The following is a 15,142-nucleotide window of genomic DNA, read 5'->3' as shown; positions in this document are numbered from 1 at the left end:
TATGTAAGAGGTGAAGACACAACTCATCAATTGAAATCAAATTGCTTTGTTAGCATTCCTTCTCTATGGAGAGTCCTTGTGTTTGATCAAGGTAGGTTGGTGTTCAATCCAATCGATCCACCTTGCAGTGTGAAGCCCGGGTTTTACATTGTTATTCTCAATTCCCTCATATTGTCTTTTCAATTTCTTCATCATAGTTCTGCCTCTGTTTTGAAGATCTATTCAGCCCGTATTGTTATACTATTATCCTTATAATACCACTTTAGTTTCAACCCTCTTTCACATTTAAATCCTATCAAATTTGAACTTGATTCCCTGTGAAAGGTCCTATTTGGCTACTGTTTTGATCAATCAAATATGATACTACATTATTTGGTATCAAAGCCATGACAGGGAGTGAAACTTCTGGATTGGATACTGACCTTATGGCAGCAATAATGGGGGATGTTGCAACAATTAAGCAACCAAATCACTTCAAGCCACAAGCAAGTGGAAGAGAGGTTCTCAGCAATGGAAGCTAGAGTTGTTGCCTCTACTCATGCTCCACACCCTCCACTTGGTGAAGAACCCCAGCCAACTCACTTTATAGCCAACTTTCTTACCCGGATGAATACAGGGAGAGGGCCCCCAAAGGATTCCAGTTGTTCTACCAACCCTCGAAGAGCACATACGGAGTTATTTCACTGGAGAACAACCTACATTCAACAAGCATGTTGGTGACTCTCAAAAGGTAAAGCTTGAACACAAGGAGTTCATTCACACTAACCATAACACAGGGCTAGTATTGGCTCTTGTTACGAGAAAAGTTACCCCTCAACCTAAGGTGACATTCCCTCCACTTATCAAAGAGTTACTTTCTGATTTTCTTGAGGTGGTTCTTGATGAGTTGCCTAATGAGCTACCTCTTATGCGCAATATTCTGCATGCCATTGATTTGCTATCGGGTTCGGTGTTACCAAACCTACTGGCCTATCACCTCAGCCTAGTAGAGCACAATGAATTCAAACGACCGGTGGATGAGTTGCTACATAAAGGATTCATTCAAGAGAGCTTAAGTCCATATGTTGTACTGACATTACTCACTCCAAAGGACGGCTCATGGTATAAGTGTCTAGACAGTCGAACAATCAATAAAATTACAGTCGAGTATAGGTTTCCTATACCGCGGCTTGATGCCATGTTAGACATGAAATTCAAGGCTAAGATCTTTTCTAAATTGGCTTCAAAAGTGGCTATTATCAGATCTGTATTAGGCCTAGAGATGAATGGAAGGCTGTCTTCAAAACCAGGGATGGACTATTCAAACGGAAAGTCATGCTTTTTTGTATGACGACTGCACCTAGCACCTTCATGAGGGTTATGACACAGGGGCTTGAAGCTGATCTAGAGAAGATAAGAAGCATCATCGGCTGGCCTAACCCAAGGACCATCACTGAAGTTCGTAATTTCCATCGACTTGCATCATCTTTCCAGGAGAGTCATTCGGAACTTCAGTGCAGTCATGACACCTATTACCAAATGTTTAAAGCTAGGCAATGGCAAGTTCAAATGGAAGAATTGTCAACGACATGATAGCACTTGGATTCATGCTTATAATCTCAAGAAACTCGATCCCGCAACATAAGCTTTACGAACTCTTTTTGGATCATCAAGAACATCTCCGTCTTCTAGCATAAGCTTCACATTAGGATCCCTAGGAGTATCTAGAGGCTTAGAGCCAAGCAAACCTAGTCTCTGTTTACAACAACAACAACAACAATAAGCCTTGTCCCAACTAAATGGGGTCGGCTACATGGATTCTTGCCCTCCAATCAGTTCTGTTCGAGGCCATGCTAGATACAAGGCCTAAGCTATACATATCCTTTCTCACCACTTCTCCTAAGGTTATCTTAGGTCTACCCCTAGCTCTTCTAGTTCCTTCAATATGGATTATATCACTTCTCCGTACAGGAGCATTTATAGGTCTCCGTTGAACGTGGCCGTGCCACCTCAAACGACTTTCTCTAAGCTTATCACTTATGGGAGCAACTCCCAGCCCAACTCTAATATGATCGTTTCTTATCTTATCCATCCTAGTTTTGCCACTCATCCATCTTAGCATCCTCATTTCTGCTACACTGAGTTTATCTATATGATTCTTTTTAACAGCCCAACACTCTGCACCTTACATCATAGCTGGTCGAACAACGGTCCTATAAAATTTTCCTTTAAGCTTTAATGGAATACGCCGATCACATAAGACCCCGGACGCACCTCTCCACTTCATCCACCCTATTTTAATTCTTTGGGAAACCTCATCTTCCAAATCACTTCTTTTACTTATGATTGAACCTAGGTACCTAAAACAATCACTTTGAGAAATCTCTTTATCGTCAAGTATCACCACCTCATCATCTGGCCGATCATGACTAAAGTTACAAGCTAAATATTCTATCTTCGATCTACTAAGTTTAAAGCCTTTTGATTCCAAAGCTAATCTCCATGATTCTAATTTGGTAGTAATCCCCACTTGGGTCTCATCAATCAACACAATATCATCCGCAAAAAGCATACACCAGGGGACCTCATCTTGAATGTCTTTGGTTAATTCATCCATTACCAGTCTCTGTTAACTAAGCAAATACATACTTTCATTGTGACAAGAAAAACTTTCTGGATTTGAGCAATTTCTTTACCCCAAAAATATTTTAATCTTCCCAAGTCCTTAGTCTGAAATTGTTGCTATAAATGTAACTTTAATTTATCAGTCCCTATAGATTCATCTCTGGCAATAATAATGTCATCAACATAAGTGATGTTATTTTTATTTTCAGTCTTAGCTTCAGCCGTCACAAAATTTGTACAAAACATAACCCGACTCAAAACAACCCCAATAAAAAATCTGCCCTTGCAAGTTGGAGACAGAAATTGAACCACAATTTGAACCAGAAGTTAAACCATCTAATATAGATCCAAAAATAACAGAACCAAACCAGAGTATAGAACCAGAAAATAAATCACACTTGACCATAATTGAACCAAAATTTTAAATCGACGTATAACTTCAAACCAGGCAAACTGAACCAAACTCGAACCAATCAAATAACAAAAACAGAGCAAACTCGATTTACTCCTTTAGGTTATGTAATATGCAGAAGAACTTCAAATTACAGATTTTAACATGCACAGCTTCTAGGTGAAGAAGGCTATAGCAAGATAATCAATGCTACTCAGGGTATTCTATGTATCAATTGATGCTTCAAACAACAGATCGCTCAATCTTCAAGAAATCCTTCATTATAGTAGAGAGAAGAGTTCTTACCTCTCAAAACCGAAGCTGTGCAACCATCCTTCCATCGAAACCAAATCTTGGGAGCTTCTTTACTCCATCAATTCTTCAACACACAAAGAGATGCAGTGTCAGCTGCTGCCCCCCCCAGCAGACAAGACCTAAAAGTCCCTCAACTTGCTGCGATGAATCTCCAACAGTTGCAAGTATGTTTGTGAACCCTAATGGCTTTGAATTGAAGGTAATCTAAAACACCTGCCACTTTGATACCATGTAAGTTAGAGAGTAAACAAAGAGGAAAACCAGAATCGGTTGAGTGGAAGAAGAAGAAGTTTAGAGGAAAGGCTAGGAGGCCTTATTCATTGTGTAACCTGTCTGTAGCCAATGTCTTTATTTATAGAACAGTCTAGTGATTACAACTAGTATAGGAAATCAAATGAAAAAGGAAACTACAAAAAAGGAAAGTTGGATTCTTGAATCAGAGTAGTGCCAAACTAAGATCCCCTAATTTGCCCTATTCTACCAATAATATCCTTCAAACACAGTGTACTACTGAACTGTGTTGTTTCCAGATGAATGGATGCTATATGATTTTTTGTACGGTCTTGCTATTGCCTGAGATTGTTGAGTCCCTGAGTTTACCTTCTATCACCTATTCAATTCCCCACTCCCTGAATAACAATATCAGGCAATGAGATATAACACGGCTCTTGCAGCCCACCCAATGGAATCTTCTCGACTGAAGATGGGCATTTCTAGTTGCCTAGGGAAAAAAACACATTTTGCCTGTGTCTCACCTAACCTGGGTTGCTCCTCCTCGCATCCAGAGAACACATTATCTCCGACCAAAGGCTGAGAAGTCTCCGACTCCACCTCCTCCGCTTTCCCATTCAACAAGTAAGTCAGCTCATTTCTAAACTCCCAGTTGTTTTGTTCTTCTTTTTCCATATGTTGAGCTAGAGAACCTAGTTTTGAGTCCACTGCACTCATCTGCCCCTGAAGCTTCTTGAAAGGGTCTTGAGTTCATCACTCTGCTCCTGACGGTTCCCTGAGATCAGACCTGCTCTGACACCAAGTTGTTAGGTCCCTGAGTTTTCTTTCTATCACCTATTCGATTGCCCACTCCCTGAATAACAATCTCAGGCAATAGCAGGACCATACAGCACAAACATATAGCATTCATTGATCTGGAAACAACAAAGTTAAGTAGTAATATGCTAGTATTTCATTCAGCTCATTAATAGGAGATTCAATACAGCATAAGACTAAACTTCATTCAAAATCAAATGCAGCTTTTCAGAGAAGCTCACAAGAACACATCTGAGAGTGCGCTACTCTCCCTCTGCAAGACCTTCTTGCCCCAACACTTAAACCAAAAACTTCCCTACTCTTTCTTCTTCTTTTTCTCTATCAAACAGTGTCTCTAATGAATTCTACGCACTCCCCCACTCATTGCCTTACGCGTTGCACCTGTCTCCAACATTCTCTGCCTAAATGAGGGTTGCTCCAGTATACATGTGTGTGCTTGTCCCCGTTGTCATCTTCTGCCACCTGTGCTCCTTTTCTGTTAGTTTGGATGTTCCTTTGCTTTTGATCGCGTGCGTATCCACCTACGCTTGCATGGATACACCCGCAACACTAGGGGCCTATTAGAGCCCCTCATTCAAGGCTACACTAAAAATCCACATAAATTCAAAGGCCCAAATGCACACATATCCCTACCCAAGCTTGTTAAAACAAAATCCTTTAGTTGACTTATCTGCCTCTAATTCTTGGTGCTTTGCATGAGCTTGGCATATACTTTCTTCTTCCATTCTCTTTTCTGTTTTTTCTTCTGAAAGCTAGGATTTCTATTTCATGCCTGTTTGCTTACATTTTGAACCTGCACAGTGCGTCATAGCAAAGTGAACTCATCATATTCCCATCCTCAATCAGGAAGGAGTTTTATGATACTGTCTCGAAGTCATCAGATCAATGTGAGATGTTACGTCTTTTTAGGGGTCCTGAGACTCTAATTTTGATTGCCTTCTCATTAGGCTACACTGCAAGTTATCTTAAGGCTTTAGGATAGCACCCTCTTCCTTACAAGTTCTGGTTTATCATGGTAGAAAGAGAAAATGAGAAATTAAGAGTTCTGGAAGTGATTAAGTTATTATGATACTAGTTTTTCCCATCTGAATGGAGCAAGTGACATGAATCCTAAGTGGCACTTCAGTTTGGTTTAAAGTTGAATTATTGTCAAAACTTTATACAACCTTCGGAAAGAACTAATCAGCAGGAATAAACATCGGTATTTGATAAATCAACCACTCCCTTTTTTTTGTCTAAATATTCCCATTTTTTTGGGGCTCGTATTTCCACTTTCTTTTTACTTATCTACTTTTTTGTGACATGTAGGACCATGGAATTCTGCGTGATGGTATTAAGGAGACTACTGATTCACAGTATGAGCTCTACAAAAGGACTCTTTCTCAGGATCTTAATCGGCATGCTGCAGTTGTACTTGAAGGAAGAGCTTTAGGTTTGTTGGGCTTTTGCGCTGTCCCAGTATTTGATTTGAACATTATTAATTTATTACTGCTACCCTTAATTTTTGTTCTGTTAATTTGGTTTTTTTTTTTTTTTGGGGGGGGGGGGGGGGGGAGAGGGGGTAGGTGGGGGCAGAGAACTTACTGAAACAGATAATTTGCGTCTCTTTTGTTTGGTTCTGTTAGTATAATTGTCCATCTTTGTATAAATAAATGTCAGCTATTGATTTCGGTTCCCTTTCAATTTTAATGAAGGGTGCTGCTTCTTGTCAAAAGATAATAGAAAAGAAGGGGGTAACATTTAAAGACTGTTACACTCAATCAGCAGCTATGCATTTTTATTTTTAGGGCAGCACTTCTTTTTTTTATTTTGTTTGCTTTCTGTTTCCTAGAGGCATTACATTGTTCTGTATTCCTATTATATTTCATATTTCGTGAATATTGATCCTTGTATAAGTATGTAACATTTTGGGTCATCATTTTTCCAGTCAATATAATTCTTCTATTGACATTTATCAATGTTTTTTTGTAGAAACTGAGTTAGGAGACACAAGAACTGTAGCTGAAGCACTTGCTAGGTCCAAACAGGGTTAGTGATTTTAATTATTATTTATTTGTTTTTTCTTTTGATAAAGAAATTTCATCCTGCCATGTTTGTTTTTTGTTAATTATAATGTGTGCATTGTGTAATCCTTCACAGCTGAGCTAGCCACCAAAAACTGTGATGAGAATGCAAACCAGGAGCGGTTAGAGAGAGTTTCTCGGATGACTGAGATTGAGGATCTTCAGGCACCACGTACCCTTCCACTTGCACCTCTTTGTATAAAGGTGTGCTTCCTTTATATGACCTACATAAAATTTCATTACCTTACAGGTAATTAATTTATGTTTCCTGAATCAGGACCCTCGGGAGTACTTTGATTCCCAACAAGCTAATGCACTTAAAGCTTTAGGAGACTCAGTATCTGGTTCAAGGCCATCAAATTGTACCATCAGCACAAAGGAGGCATATAGTTCCTTTAGGGAGCTCATTTCTGAAATGAAAGCAGCAGGATTGAGTGATCCTGTAGTCAAACCTGAAGTTGCTCTTAAGGTAAGACACGCCTACTCCTAGTCATTTTCTGAACTTGACATCTATATGACAGCATAAACGGCAAATTCTAATTATGCCCTCGGTTTTTCTGGTCTAGGTTCTTAATGGATTGACTCAACATCTCTCGAGCACCAAGTATAATCTTGGGAAGAGTGCTCAGGAGAGTGTCCTAGATAGGTTGCCGAAAAGTACCAAAGAAGAACTTCTGCACGTGAGTGGGCTCTGTTTCTTGCGTTGCATCTATAACTCAAAAAGTGACAAGGCTTTTTTCAAAATTTGGTTTATCTTGCTTGGCTCGTGAATTTTCTATTTGTTAATTCACCCTTTCAATATGCTTATTTATTTAGTATTTCTTCCTGTATTCAGCACTGGACATCCATCCAGGAGTTGCTTAAGCATTTCTGGTCATCATATCCAATTACAACTTCATACCTTTATGATAAGGTAAGCTCAAAATGTTTTTTCTCCCTGCTGATGCATGCTGCATTTATCATTTCAATTTTCATTTTGACCACTAGAGTCATGTAGATGAGCTATATATTCCACTGTAAGATATGTAGCATCAATTAATAAAGTTAAAAATAGGCCCATCTTGTATGTGATGGGATTAATTGGAGACTGGAGGTGTCTCTTATATGTTATGCTTGTCTGTTTTGTTGTGCCTAAGTCTCAGTCTTCCTGCCAATATACTGGTGGAAGCTTTGATTCGTATGCTTAACTGAATCCATGTGATAGATGCGGGGCTTACCTTGAAATTTGAGTGTTTACCCCCACCCCAAAAAAAAAAAAAAAAAAAAAAAAAAGAGGTTTGCATTTGCTTTTAATCTTTGATGATTTGATGATTTCGAGTTCAGGAACATCTGTGCAGATTCCAACCAACTGTAAAAAAAATGCAAAAATTTAGTCTGGACATTTACCAAATGCTGTATTAGGACATTGTTTGGACTAAATGTATGGGTTTGACTTTGAGATTTAGGACGTCTAAGATTTACCGTTTATGCAGCCTGTTGGGAGAAGGATAAACAGCAGAAGAATGGGATAACCATATTGGAGTTTCCTCTTCGAAATCCCTATGACTGAATGTTTTAAGTTGTGTATATTTTGATCCAAGGTTGTATTTTTCCTTGGTTCTCTGGTTTTTATTGATGCTTTTAATATCTTAATGTTGGCTTCATTCGCATACTTTGTTAACTACAGGCTAGCAGAATCAAGGATGCAATGTCGCATATCTATCCAAAGCTTCAGGTACTATTGCAAAAACTATTGTTCTTTTTCAGATTTAGTTATTTTCTTGTTCAAATGTTTAGTATCTCTTTAGTAGCAAAATTCATGTGTGACAATCGTCCACAGTGTGCCTGGCTCAGGGTTCAAATTTGCAAGATACCAGTTAGATGTTGTATCGAAATTCTGCATTCTACAACTTAAATTTCCTGTAATGTCCAAGTGGACAGATTTTGGAACATCTCTAGCCTCAAAAACAATAATAATAATAAAGATGCTTCCATCTCCCACAGTTTAATTACTTGGACAACCTCTGATTTGTTCAGATTGACAAGTTTCCTGTTGACCTCAATCCTACTAAGCCTTTTCTTTAGAAGATTTCTTTCACAAGGAACGGCCATTATTAAGGGTGTCAATCTCGCAGTGAAACCATATACCGATACCAAAATAAACTGTATGAAACCATGCCAAACTACACCGTTTCAACAATGATTCAGTACGCAATGGTACCAGTTTTAAAGTCTTGTACCGATTACCATACCATATTCTTTTTCTTCATGTCATACCATGGTCATATATTCTGTACTGTTTTCATACCGAAACCATACAGTACTATATTCATATAATTTTCCTGTACCGATCTCATATCGAAACCATCTTGTACCATACCGGTACGGTATCTGTATGCAAAAGTCGGTATGGTACGGTTTCAGTTTTCTGTATCGAAATTTGCCACTATAACGTACTGAATTATTGATACCGTATCGCTTTACTCCCTTAGCCATTATTTCTCTTCCCCTCCCCCCCCCCCCCAAAAAAAAAAATAATAAAAAATAAAAAAAGAGCAATGTTTATTTTGTTTAGGTTGTGACTCCAATGTTAGGGTTCAAATTCCTTTCAAAAGGTGATGGACCCATTTAAATGGTACAGAGAGATTGCCGTTGAAAAGGGCATACCTGGTGCACAAGGCTTCTCACCACTGTGGGGTTTAGGGAGGGTCATAATGTTTACCCCTTCTTACACATAGAGGCTGTTTCCGAACTTAAACTTGTGACTACTTGGTCAGAATGGTACAACTTTACCATTGCACCAGCCCCTGCCCTCTAGACTTCCTTGCATATTATATTAGTGCATTACACTTCCACTGTATACTTAATTTCAGCTAAATGCCATTCTGTTTATGTGGTTCAGCTTGAAAAATAAATAAGGATATGAAGAAGAATTAACTATAGTCAGAATGTCAGATGAAGTAAAACATCACATTCTCCCCCCCCCCCCTTCTCTCTGTTTGGATTCCCAACTCCAATTCAAGCCTGTGACCACTCGTTCTCATGGAGCAAACTTGCTGTTGTACCAAGGCCTCCTGCCTTCATATTCTTTTTTGGCTATTACCCTCCATTTAAATTACCCAAGCATTTTATAATATTTGCATTATTCATCACTACCAATGCAATGCAACATTGGCATTCCTCTTATGGTGCAGGCTGGGGATGCAAATTTCATCAGTTGGTTTGATTATCTCTAAATTGAAAGATCTATGGAGTTGTATGGACATGGGAATAGTTGAGTTGTTATAAATCTGCTAGCCCAAGCATGGGGTATGACTTCTATATGGATTTTTCCGTTGGTTTATTTTCTATTTTTGGTTTTTAGGAGATTAGAGATCTAGTCCAAACTTCTAGTGTTTTTTTCCTTTTCAGAAAAGGGATTCACACTACGTTAGGAAGGTTTTTGTTTTTCTTTTCCAATCGGTTGAGTCTATATGTCTATGTTCAAACTGATTCTGCAGATAGGAAACTGGTAATGGGATTTGGTTTCATCATGGAGAATTGGTCCCTCTTATCTCAAGGTTGATGAACAAACCTATCATTTGGTTGATGAGCGGATCTGGGAAATATTTCTTGGGGAATAATCTTCCTTTTTATATATTGGCTTTGTTTATCTTAGTATTGCTCATTGGTTGTGTGAGTTCAATTTGTAATGGGAGATAACATGATCAAAGTCCCCCCATCATGGTTTCCTAATTACTTTAGGTCTTCACTTATTAGTGTCCTAGTCCAAGTAAGGTTCTTGGTAAGCTTTAGGCTTAATTAGATAAGAATTAGGAGTCATATTTCTTGTGTAACTCTATTTTGGTTATTATGAATATATGTGGTGGATGCTATACTAGAAAACACAATATATCACCCAACTTGTTCTCAAGTTGTTCTCTCTTATTCTCTCTACCCAATATTGGTTATAGATCTTGGGATTGTATACATGGTATCTGGTCTATAACTGGTTGCCTGTTTGAGAATTGTTTTCAGTGTTCTGGTTTTAGTTTTTATGAAGGTCATGCTTGTTGCTGTTGCTTTATGAATTGATTTTGATTGATAGTTGATTTGCGAAAAGGTTCTCTGTTGGGAGGAGGTTTTAGAATCAGCGCTGGTTTATTTATTTGGTTCCCTTGGAGGCTATGGCAACCACTTTCCTTTGCTATTGGAAATCTGCAAATTATAAAGTGCTGGTTTAGTAATTTGAGGGTAATGTGGTTCGGGAGAGAGTAATTGAAATTCGTTTGAGACAAATAACCACAATTACAAAAAACCAATTTGGCTTTATGTTGGAAAGATCTACAATAGAAGCTATTTTTCTTATTAGGAAGCTTATGGAAAGGTATAGAGTGTAGGAAAGATCTTTGTATGATATTTATTGAACTAGAAAAAGCTTATGATATAATCTCTAGAGTGTTGATTTGGCAAGTACTAGAGAAAAGAAATGTTGCAAGTAAATGTGTGAACATAGTTAAGGATATGTCTGATGGTTCAGTGACAAGTGTAAGAATAGTGGGGGGACAAGGTGATGAATTCCCAATTATTTATTTGTACTTATAATGAATGAATTTACCAAAGACATTCAAGATGAGGTTCTTTGGTGTATGTTTTTTGCTGATGATATTATATTTGATGGATGAGACAAAAGCAAGATTAATACCAAGTTAGAATCAAGAAGAGCAACTGTGGAGTCAAAAGGCTTTAAACTAATTAGAATGAAAATAGAATATGTAGTTTGTAACTTTGGTCATGATCGGGTAGACAATGAGGTGGTCAAACTTGATGATGAGAAGATTTCTCAAAGTGATTGTTTTAGGTATCTTGGTTCACTCTTAAATAAAAAGAGGTGATATAGGGCATGATGTTTCCCAAAGAATTAAAATAAGGTGGATGAAGAGGAGAGGTGTGTATGGGGTCTTGTGTGATTGACATATTTCTTTAAAACTCAAAGAAAATTCTATAAGACCGTCATTTGACCAGCTATGATGTATGGTGTTTAGTGTTAGACTGTTAAAAAGCATCATATAGATAAACTCAATGTGACAGAAATGAGGGTTCTAAGATGGATGAGTCGCAAAACTAGGAAGGATAAGATAAGGGATGATCATATTAAAGCTGTCTAGGGGTAATTCCAATAAGTGATAAGCTATGAGAAAGTCGTTTGAGGCGGCACGGCCATGTTTGATGGAGCATTGTAAATGCCCCTATACAAAGAAATGATATAATCCAGATTGAAGTAATTAGAAGAGAGTTAGGGGCAGATCTAACTATCTAAGATAACCTTGAGAGAAGTGGTGAGAAAGGATATGCATAGCTTTCTTGACTTTCGAGGATATAATAAAGGAAAATAAAGGAAAAGAATGAAAAGAAAGTGGTAAGATACATCAAATAACTTAAATACCGACAAAATTCCAACCATACGAGTACAACATAACATTAAATTCTTGACTTTCGAGGATATAATAATACAACCATCATAAGTTCAATATAAATCATAAGTTTGTAACAGAAGTGTTGGGTATGGCTCATGCTTCACATTCTATTCCGGATGACCTCCCCCCGATGCATGAGGGTCTCACTCGAATAGATGTTATGGCTTAGGGAAGCTGTCAACGAGAGGAGGCGACAATTTGGCAAAAAATGAACTTGGGAAGCTTTCGGTGAGATGGGAGGCGAGACAGGTCAAGATCTCGACATGTCTCACTTAAAACTTGGTTTTTGAAAGAAGGGGTGGACCAAGATCTCAGTCAAGTTGGTGTATTTCGTGAGACTCAATTGAGATCTCGGTCCACCCCTTGTTTCTTGGGGGACATGGGTTTATTACAATTAATGGAGTATTGCTTTGAGCTTGTTGGTGTTTGGATGCCATACGATGCAAGACTGCTACGGCCTTTCAAGTTTATTCTTATTTGTTCAAGCTGGAGCTTTCTGAGTGTATACTCCAGCTTGAGAGGGGGGGGGGGGTGTTAGAGATAATGAGGCAACATGATTTAATAGGATAGTGGAGTTCCCCTATTATGGTTTCCTTGTTGCTTTGGATCTTCACTTATTAATGTCCTAGCCTAAGTGAGTTTCTTTTTAAGTTTTGTGCTTAATTAGATACGAGTTAGTAGTCATATTCCTCATGTAATTCTATTTTGGTTTATTATAAATGTATGCGGAGGGTGGTATGGTAGAGAACACAATCTGTCCCCTACCTATTCTCCAATTATTCCCTCTTCTTCTTTCTACCCGTTATTGGTTTAGGATCTTGGGATTGCTTACAACCATTCAAACTGGAGACTACTCAACTGAATGACATTTAGGCATTGAAGATAAAGATTTTGCTGGTATTTTCTCTATTTGCAGATCAGGGGTTGACATATTGAGGCATCAAGGAAACCCAAGCTGGTGTCCAGATCTGGTCTGCCTTTATTGCCAGGTTCAAGTTCACAGATTGTTATTCCAGCTTCTGGTTGAGAGGTTATTATTGTGTTTCTATGAAACCTTTGAGATGCTAACTTGAGTCAAGTTTTGAGTTGATTGGATTAATATCCGGTTATTTGTTGCAGTTCAACTCAGTTTAAGTTCCTGTGGTGCTACCTGTAATGTCAAAAAAAATTGGTTTGATTCCCATTCAAATTGGAACCACTCAACTTGAGATTGAGCATTGAAGACTTCTCTGAGGGGGACTCTGGGGCCAAATCTAGGGCCTATGATTATTAAGCAGTTCTAATAAGGTCCTGTGATGCTAGCTTATTGGAGTTATAACAGGTGAATTATCTACAATTAAATCAGTCACCACTCTTCCATTCAAGAGTTAGGGATTGCCTCACTTCAGTTGCAGAACTGTGTTTTTGAATGATATCCCTACTGAGTTCTATTTTCTATAAGGCCCCTTTGAAAATGTTTAGACCTGCTGTCCAGAATTAAATACCTTTTCATCCCAAATTCTACAAAATTGCCCCTGGTTTGATTGTTTAGGAATTTGATTAGTTTTAGGTGCTGTAAGCATCCTAATTAGCTTTTTTAAACCCTAGGTTGGTCCATCTTCAGTTTCATGACAGGCTCAGGTAGCCCAATTTGAGCCAAGTAGGGAGCTGATATAGCCAATCCAACCATTGGAAATAGAGATCACAAATGTTCCCCAACTCTGTTGTATTGGTAACCGGATGTTATCACTTTTTGGGTTCTCAATAGTCCAGGTGCTGATATTTTGGTCAAGTCTTTTTAGAACTGAAATTTGGCATTGTGGGGTTGGTTTGGCCTATCTTCCTATGTGCACCACCTAAGCTTTGATGTAGCTTATTTGGCAACTAGGAAGCCCAGTCTGGTGGCGCTTGTCAGTTCTTTTAATCCTCTCTCATATGGGGCATTCTTGATGTTGTTCTTTCAATGCTACTATGGTTCTGTTGTGTAATAATGGTTACCGAACCGTATGTGCCACATCCAAACTACATGGGTGAGCTGTGCTAATCTTACTTGCTATTCAACTTTGACTTTGAGGCAGAAAAAGCAAATATCAATGATTGAAAGTTGTTACTGTGTTGGCTATAGCTTTTCTTTCGTTATTCCAATTGCCAAGCTGACATGCACTTTACATGGCTTAGGACTGGCAGTAAGGAAATGCTCAGGGACTTATACTTGGTAATAATGGTTCTGTTGGTGAACATAAAAATCTATATGGTCCATAATTGTAATAGTTCGCGAACTACAATAAAATTCAGTATGAACAGCCTCATTTGCAGATCCTATTGGCATCCATCATATCATAAGATTTTGACAGGTCCCTCCAATTATTACATATGAATTTGCGAGGGATGTTTTTGTGTCATCAACAATGTGGAATCTTTTTTTTTTTTTTTGCTTATTTTGCATTTGTTCAATGTCCCACCCAGGAGATAAAGGAATCTGTGCACTCGGATTTCCGACATCAAGTGTCTCTTCTCGTTCAACCCATGCTCCAGGTTAGTAATTTTTTCATTGCTCAGTAATGATCCAGTGTTATAGGAGGGGTCAAGTCATCACAATATCCATGTTGACATAGGCTTCAAATACATAGTTGATATCTTGACTTCCCTGTAGAGCAGACGGGAATTATGAGGTTGAGGGAAAGAACCAGGGATCCAGATAAAATAAAAGATTGCTGTGGATTGTTAAGAGTCTGCTAGCATACATAAGGCTGCGTTTGTTTGCTGGAATAAAGGTGGGGTGGGAAAATTCTTGAAAATGGTAGATTTCTTACTTTTCCCTTAAATCCCAAAATGGTAGATTGTTTGGTTGCTTGGGGTGGGAAAGTGAGAAACAAGTTTCCTTGATTCAAGGAAACTTGTCTGCTGATGTGGTAGCCCAACTTTCCCACCCCATTCCATTTTAAAACCCTACATATTTGGTGGGACTTTGTGGGAAAGTTGGGAAAAGTAAAAAGTGGGACCCACCACTATCACTTTTCCACAAAACCCTTTCCTTTCCTTTTCTTCTCCCTCACCCACACTACACATGGGACCCACATGTTTTTTTTTCCCACCCCACCTTTGCAAACAAACGCAGCCTAAGAGTATGAGGCTCCTACCACTGCAGGGCACTGAATATGGAGTCATAATGGTTTGCTAGCTTTATTTGAATTATCTCCTAGAAAATTCATTGGATTTCTCTTCTACTGGGTGGAGGAATTAGGGGGGGGGGGGGGGAGAAGATACTTAATGGAAGTTGTATAATGACTGGATTTGTTTTTTAATAA

General features: G+C 38.5%; 1 protein-coding gene across 5 annotated transcripts in view; it reads left to right on the top strand.

Moving 5' to 3' along the window:
- LOC148999580 (general transcription and DNA repair factor IIH subunit TFB1-1-like) overlaps positions 1 to 15,142 on the top strand; it is a 38,548-nt gene that overhangs the window by 22,021 nt on the left and 1,385 nt on the right. The window contains exons 12-20 of one of the 5 annotated variants that reach the window (XR_016170740.1): positions 5,666 to 5,789; positions 6,329 to 6,385; positions 6,497 to 6,624; positions 6,698 to 6,889; positions 6,987 to 7,100; positions 7,256 to 7,333; positions 8,087 to 8,134; positions 12,772 to 12,844; positions 12,975 to 14,288. Coding sequence is in view for 3 of the 5 variants with exons in the window: in XM_089140096.1 (XP_088996222.1) it covers positions 5,666 to 5,789; positions 6,329 to 6,385; positions 6,497 to 6,624; positions 6,698 to 6,889; positions 6,987 to 7,100; positions 7,256 to 7,333; positions 8,087 to 8,134; positions 14,301 to 14,369 (810 nt within the window). In the remaining 2 variants the exon portion in view is untranslated. The other 4 variants (XR_016170739.1, XM_089140096.1, XM_089140097.1 and 1 more) reach the window with 4 other exon arrangements.

The sequence above is a fragment of the Hakea prostrata genome, chromosome 11 (assembly GCF_041222555.1).
Source record: "Hakea prostrata isolate BN-2017 chromosome 11, UWA_Hpros_2, whole genome shotgun sequence".
Lineage (NCBI taxonomy): Eukaryota > Viridiplantae > Streptophyta > Magnoliopsida > Proteales > Proteaceae > Hakea > Hakea prostrata.
Note: the sequence above shows the minus strand (reverse complement) of the source record. Positions and strands in the feature narration are given on the sequence as shown.